The sequence below is a fragment of the Populus euphratica genome, unplaced genomic scaffold (genome assembly GCF_000495115.2).
Source record: "Populus euphratica unplaced genomic scaffold, PopEup_1.0 scaffold506.1, whole genome shotgun sequence".
Classification (NCBI taxonomy): Eukaryota; Viridiplantae; Streptophyta; class Magnoliopsida; order Malpighiales; family Salicaceae; genus Populus; species Populus euphratica.
In genome coordinates this window covers 24,950-32,757 of record NW_011500385.1, presented here as the reverse complement: position 1 = coordinate 32,757, position 7,808 = coordinate 24,950, and the positions used below count along the sequence as shown (strand labels likewise).

Sequence of the window (7,808 nt, the reverse complement as noted above, 5' to 3'; positions counted from 1 at the left end):
CTCTTTCCCACACTTAATAACATAAGCTCAACACCCTATTTATACATAAATTGAAAGGCAACAGGTGGTGGTGATTGATGTTAGGTGGCTACAAGTGGTAGTGGTGGTTAATAGTAGATGGTTGCAGGTGGTGGTTGATTGAATTTACCACAACACTATATACTCCTTGAATATCTACTCAAGAAAAATATCACTGTGAAACAAAAAGGGATAACCAAAATCAAGCATAATCTATGCCCATATGCATTTTAGTTCCTACCGTTCACCGCAGCCAACATCAAATAGCTAATCTAGAAAAAAAAAAGTGATCCTGCCCGTACCTTGAAGGAACAAACCGTAATTGCAGATAGGATAGAAACAACACTAGCCAAGGATGATGCAACAAATAAACATAAAATACGTGACTACATTATTTCCATCACTATGTCATCCGAAAGGCTATCAATAACCAGAGGATATGAAAAATATAACCATGAAGAATTCTCCAACACCCACTTTTACGTGCACACAATCACGAACTTCCAATTTTCTCTAATCACTAACTAGCACTCCATTACATTGCTTAAATAAATCATGCAGCATGTTATTACATAAAAAAGAAGTGATCTTGCCCTTGCCTCCAAGGAACAAACTATAATTGCATATAAGATAAAAACACCACTAGCTATGGATGATGCAACAAATAGACAGAAAGTACGAAATACGTTATTTCCATCACTATGTGATGGGGACACCAAATCTGAAATATTATTTACGTATATGTATAATCATAAACGATAGAAAATAGCCCAAACAATTAAAAGATTGAGTTTTAACTTATGTTTTTCAATTTAATTTATATAAACTTTTAGTTGAGAATTATTAATTTGATTTTATTTGTTAGGTTTGATTTAATTATTGTTAGATATTTTATTTAGTAGGCTATAAGCCTAATCGCTTACTCTAGTTAGAGTTTTAGTATTTATACCTTATTTTTCTAAATTTTAAAGAGTTTTGATAATTAATGAAAATTTACAGATTTTGTATATCTTCAATCTCCATTCTTCTCTTTCTTTACTTTCACTTCTCAACTTCTTCTCTAAAAACTTCTTTCTTTTCTTGCTTAAATTTTTAATATTTATTATCCCGCATCAAATTTGTTATTAGATCTAGGGTTTTAATTATTCTTACAATTAAATGGTCTATATGTTTATGTTTAACCCTATATCTGGTTTGATCTAAAAAAAACATCCTACTATTCTGATTGAAAAAAGAAAAAGGAACATTATTCATCATCTACAACAACGATTTTTCATTAGTGGCGCCTCAATCAATCACAGCAGCAGACCCACCACTGAGAAAACTTGTACATCAACCCACCATTCCACGCCAATTTACTACCTCTGACACAGACTAGAAAAACCACCAGATTTACACTACAAGAGACATTAGTTGATCTCCGGCTTCAGCATCACAGACTACCAAACGCAGTCACCCACCCATCACAGCCAACACCGACAAGTGACTCACCGCAGTAAAGGCAACGCAACAGATCTTCAACTGCCACCATCCACAGTGTCATCACCCTCAACTATTAGCAATAAAAAAAACAGTAGAACCAACTGGCAAAAACCACAACCTTCAATAGACTGCAATTGTCCTCACTTTCAACAATCACGCCCCGTCACCATCAACAACAATAAAAAATCATAGAAGACAAAGGAAGAGATTGAAGTACAGAAGACATCAAAGGCGAAATTAATTAACCTTGCTAGGTAATCCGCCACACCAACTCTTTAGATCCACGTCATTCACCACGTCATCAGTCCGAAGCCACATTAGTCCAATTAGTTAAGCCATTGCCCGCCATATCAGCAGGCATCACCATGTCATAGCCTATTGCCACATTAGCTACCACATAATCTTAGGTCCATCCCTGATCAATTCCACAGTTAAATCTTGGTCTGTAAATTACTCTACCTTTTGATTTGTTGATTTTACCTCTTTAGTATTGCACTTGGTATTCGAAATTATCATTAATATTACTTTTGTGCAATAAAATAAAAATAATCTCACCTTGCATTTTTAATTGTTAATTTTTTGTCGTCAACCTCATTCATTATTGATAACTAATATCTTATTCTATTTGATAATTATGAGTTTTAGACTGTGATATCATGTTTGATTAATTATTTATACTTAAAAATCTAGCATTACATGCTTACAATTTTATTAGTGGAATTTGTTCTTGATTAATCTCCACATTTATAAAAAAAAAAAAATAGCTTTAGTTTTGTATTGTGATTTTATTTACAAGAATTATTTATGATCTCAATTCCATTTATAAGTAAGTTTTACATGCATTTATGTCATGATCATTTAATGTCCAAGCTCAAGTTTAAATTTATTATAGACTCAACCCTTAGTGATACTCTTATGACCATTTAAAGGGAACTGTAAACTTAGATGATCAATATGTTTAAAAGAATTGAATCCCATGATAGTTTTCAAATAAGGCACTCAAGACTAATAAATATCATAAGAATAATCATTAAGGACAAGTTCACTCTAAACGCCTCTAATATGACTATCATTTAAATTACTCTAAACACGATGACTTTGATGAGCGAGTCTTGAGTCCTAACAAAATAGAAGCCCCCACTTTTGACGATCGTCATAACTCTTGAATATTGGATATGTGGATTTGTGATATAGATAAATTCTTTGACTGGCATAACTTGTTTGATAATAGGAAAGTTTAATTTGTTAAGATGATGCTTATTGGCGAAGCAAAAAATTATTGGAGAAATGTTGAGGATTGTTTAGAAATGAGAGGTAAACCTTCTATAACTGATTAGATCAAAATGAAACAAAAATTTCAGGAGAAGTACCTACCCGTCTTTTAGAAATAAACTCTTAGACCAATAGAACAATATAAGACAAGGAAATAAGTCTATTAATGAGCATATAACGCAGTTTAACAATTACATGATTAGATGTGATATAATAGAGAATGAAGTCATGACTTTGCATAAATATTGTAAAGGCTTAAATGATGATCTTAGAAAAGAAATTGTATTTCAAGTTATATCTACCTTTAACCAAGCTTATACCTTAGTTCAAGACTACAAGTTGGTCACGAAAAATCAATGGATGAATCGTTACAACTCTTATAGTATCCCTACTAGGTCCCAATTCAGAAGCAGTGATTCTTTGTTAGATGCTCCACCTCATAGACCTAATCCTAGTAGCCCCCAACTTTGTAAGAAAGATAAGGACAAACAAGTTGTCAATGAAGTGTCTAAGATGAGTTTAAGGGTTAAGTGTATTAATTGTCTAGGTTTTGATCATATCTCTGTAAATTGCACCTCTAAACCCTTAGCCATCAAAAAATATAAGGATATAGATAAAGATGAATATTGTAGTGTTTAAGTGTATGAGCCTAATCTTGAGGATTTTAGTGACAAAGATAACGAGGACGTGCAAGAAAAGGGACCTAACACAATGAGTCCACATGAGCTTAAGAATGAGGTTAAAAAGAGTCTGATATGTTTACTTTAATAATAGAGTAAGCTTTAGGGAACTCTTCAGTGAAATCGCCTATAAAATAGGTATGGTCTTAGAAGAGTCTTATGATATTAGTCCTCCTAAATTACCTGATTCCTCACTCCACATGCTTGGTGTCTAGCATATCATAAGTTTAGAGCAACATGTTGAGTTTTTTTGACCCCTTACCACATGCACGCGATGCAGAAGATAAAGATAATCCTAGTTTACTTCATTGTATCCATACCATATCTACACAAGTTTCAACAATGTTTGTCTCATTTCATACCTCCAATCATTTAGTGTTCATAGTTACAAACCTGAGAAGCCTATAGAACACCTTCTCATATCTCCTCACGATAGGATGTCTAAGTCAGCCAAGTCGTTACCATGTAAGGTTCATAATTTGCATATTAAGATCATGAAACAAATTTAAGCAAGTAATGAACAATACAAATTTCGAGCTAATTTACTTACGTATCATGATGCACTTAATGTTTGAGATTATTTCATGATACAGATTAGACCTAAACGATATCCTTTGAAGACCAATCATAAATTGCAAGTAGTGCTAGACCATTCAAAGTGTTGCAAATGATTAAATCAAATAATTATATCATTAAATTGTTATTAAACTTTGATATTAACTCTACTTTAGACATGAAAGACCTTATCATATATAAAACACAACAACCTATTCTTGATGCTCCTTTTGAAACGCTTGCCTCATTATCCATATCTTTGGCACAAAAGAAACATATTAATGCTATTTTGAAAGCACAAGTTGTTCTTACCAAGGATGGTAAATTTCAACAAATCTCAGTATATGGGCTTAACGACCAGATTCAGACTATACTTGGATTATCAGAGAAATATCACAACAACTTGATTCTCATCTTTAAGAGCGTTATCGGAATCGCCTTGACATATACTAGACAGTGTCAAGTTTTTTCAACCCTAGAAGAATTAGTGGGAACACCGAACCCGAAATATTATTTACATACATATATGATCATAGACGATGGGGGATATCCCAAACAATTGAGAGATTGGACTTTAACTTATGTTTTTAGGTTTAATTTATATGAACTTTTAGTTAAGATTTATTAATTTGACTTTATTTGTTGGGTTTGATTTAATTATTGTTGGGTATTTTATTTAATGGGCCATAAGTCCAATCGCTTGCTCTAATTAGGGTTTTAGTATTTATACCCTACTTTTTTAAATGTTGAGTTTTAATGATTAATAAAAAATTTATAGACTTTACATATCTTTAATCCTCATTCTTCTCTTTCTTTGCTTTCACTTCTCAGCTTCTTCTATAAAAGCTTCTTTTTTTTTCTTGCTTTAATTCTTATTGTTTATTGTCCCGCATCACTATGTCATCTAAAAGGCTATCAATAACCATTTATTGTCCCGCATCACTATGTCATCTAAAAGGCTATCAATAACCGGAGGATATGAAAAATATAAAAATGAAAAATTCACTAACACCCACTTTTACATTCGCATAATCACAAACTTCCAATTTTCTCTAATCACTAACTAGAACTCCATTACGTTACTCAAATAAATCATGCAGCATGTTATCACTCATTATCAAATAATCAAAGGCAGGTCATAATCATAGAACCATATTATACACCAATTCATATAAACAATGAGAACAATTATCAAAACATAAACTAATTCATATAAACAAAGAACAAATATATAGAATGCAGGTACATTACATTACACTGTGGAAAAGAAAATAGCCACAAAGGCTATCAAAAACATCTTCTACATTACATTACACTGTGGAAAAGAAAATAGCCACAAAGGCTATCAAAAACATCTTCTACATTACATTACACTGTGGAAAAGAAAATAGCCACAAAGGCTATCAAAAACATCTTCTACATTACATTACACTGTGGAAAAGAAAATAGCCACAAAGGCTATCAAAAACAAGAAGATGTGAAATATATAACCATAGAGAACTCTCTAAATACCCACTACACAATCATGAACTCCCAGTTCTCTAACTAATACTCCATAACATTCCTGAAATAAATCATGCAGCATGTTATAACTAATTTTCAAATCATTAAAAGCAGGTCATACACATACAACCAAATCATATATTGATTCATATAAACAAAGAGAACAATTATACACAATACATGTGCATTGCACTGTAGAAAAGAAAATAGCCACTAAGGCTATTGAAAACCAGACGATGTGAAGAATATAACCATAGAGAATTCTCTAAATATCCACTCCACAATCATGAATTCCCAGTTCTCTAACTAAAACTCCATAACATTCCTCAAATAAATAATGCAGCATGTTATCACTCATTATCAAATCATCAAAGGCATGTCATACACATATAAACAAATCATAAACTAATTCATATAAACAATGAGAACAATTATATACAATACATGTGCATTGCACAGTAGAAAAGAAAATAGCCACTAAGGCTATCGAAAACCAGATGATGTGAAGAATATAACCATAGAGAATTCTCTAAATACCCACTACACAATCATGAACTCTCAGTTCTCTAAACAATACTCCATAACATTCCTGAAATAAACCATGCAGCATGTTATCACTAATTTTCAAATCATCAAAGGCAGGTCATACGCATACAACCAAATCATATATTGATTTATATAAACAAAGAGAACAATTATATGCAATGCATGTACATTGCACTGTCGAAAAGAAAATAGCCACAAAAGGCTATCCAAAACCAGAAGATGTGAAGAATATAACCATAGCGAATTCTCTAAATACCCACTCCACAATCATGAACTCCCAGTTCTCTAACTAATACTCCATAACATTCCTCAAATAAATCACGCAGCATGTTATCACTCATTATCAAATCATCAAAGGCAGGTCATACGCATACAACTAAATCATACACTGATTCATATAAAAAATGAGAACAATTATATACAATATATGTACATTGCATTGTAGAAGAGAACATAAGCCACTAAGTTCTATTATACACTTCAATTCATGGATTCAGAAATATCAGTTACCGAATTAGCACACGGTAGCCAATCTCATAGGCACCGCTTTCCCTCTCTCGGTATCACCAATTCCATCAGCCACGATCCTAACAACCTTCTTAAAGGCAAAATGCACGCAATTCGACAGCGCAATCCAATATATCACCTCATAAACAAACCCATAAGCGAAACCCGAAGACCGCGAAGAAAACCACCAAGAAGGTTCATCCCAATCGTGCCCTCCGAATTTATCAAAATTCCACCCCCTCCCCCCACCACCAAAACCGCCCCCGCCCCCGCCCCCGCCGCCACCAAGAAGACCATCACCACCGCAAAAAAACCCATACTCCTCTCCGAAACCACCGGAGTCTCCGTCAGTTTGCGATCTCCGCCTGGTCCTCCGCCGCTTTCGGAGGAGAGTGCGGCGTGAGGTTTTGGACTTGACAGGCGGCGGAGCCAAGGCATCAACGACGACGGCGCAGATTTGGGAGGATTGATCTGCGAGGCTGATGCAATTTTGGCGATGGAGAAGAAGCGAGTTTGCAGACCCTAGGGTTTGTTGTGTAGCTATTGTCAATGTATCGGCGATTAGATAGACGTCCATCGGGATTCCTATATTATTGTTTTTATTATTGAAGATCGAAAGAATTAAGAATTTCGAATTTGGTTGGTTAATGTTTGGAATTTGATTTTCCGGGAAAATGAGAAGGAAAATGGAATGTTGAAATTGAAACCAACAGAATTAATGCGTGGATTGCGTGACGTGTTGACTGCTGTTGAGTGTTGGCTTGGCGGGTTTTGGGTCAAAACGGAATCCACATCGAAGCGGACTGGCATGTGTGGCTGCCAAATTTGACATGCTCTCTTTTGTGTAAACTTAGCTTTCTTGACACGTATTCCCTTGCATCTTATTCAATATTTTTTACCACCTTTTCATTAATTGATTCAATAATTATAGTTTAATATTATAATAAATTCCAAAAAAAATTAGCTTTAATAATTTTGTATAGTTTAAAAACAAAAACAATGCTTTTTTTATATAAAAGTTTCATACCTTTTTCTTTTTTAGAAGAGAGAGAGAATGAGAGCTTCTTTCTTTTTTTTCCCTTGCAATAATTATAAATTCGTTTAAAAAAATTATTTTTGTCATTTTTATTCAAACAAAAGTTAGCTTAATTATATGATAAAAATAAATATAAAATATATAAAATTAAAAATATGATGAATTAGAATCTAAAATCATCTCGTTATTTGTATAGTTGGTGGAATTCA

General features: G+C 33.4%; 1 protein-coding gene across 4 annotated transcripts; it reads right to left on the bottom strand.

Moving 5' to 3' along the window:
- Positions 1 to 1,900: 1,900 nt before the first annotated feature.
- Positions 1,901 to 7,356, bottom strand: LOC105114273 (glycine-rich protein). Of its 4 annotated transcripts, none has more exons than XM_011010777.1 (2): positions 6,567 to 7,356; positions 1,901 to 1,915 (listed from the first exon to the last, which is right to left on the bottom strand). In XM_011010777.1, the coding sequence occupies exon 1, from the start codon at positions 7,138 to 7,140 to the stop codon at positions 6,571 to 6,573; it is 570 nt and encodes a 189-aa protein (XP_011009079.1). In that variant the 5' UTR covers positions 7,141 to 7,356; the 3' UTR covers positions 1,901 to 1,915; positions 6,567 to 6,570. The 4 variants fall into 4 exon arrangements, with proteins under 4 accessions (XP_011009079.1, XP_011009080.1, XP_011009078.1 ...); XM_011010778.1 differs by lacking the exon at positions 1,901 to 1,915 and adding an exon at positions 5,260 to 5,571; XM_011010776.1 differs by lacking the exon at positions 1,901 to 1,915 and adding an exon at positions 6,218 to 6,230.
- Between the last annotated feature and the right edge of the window lie 452 nt (positions 7,357 to 7,808).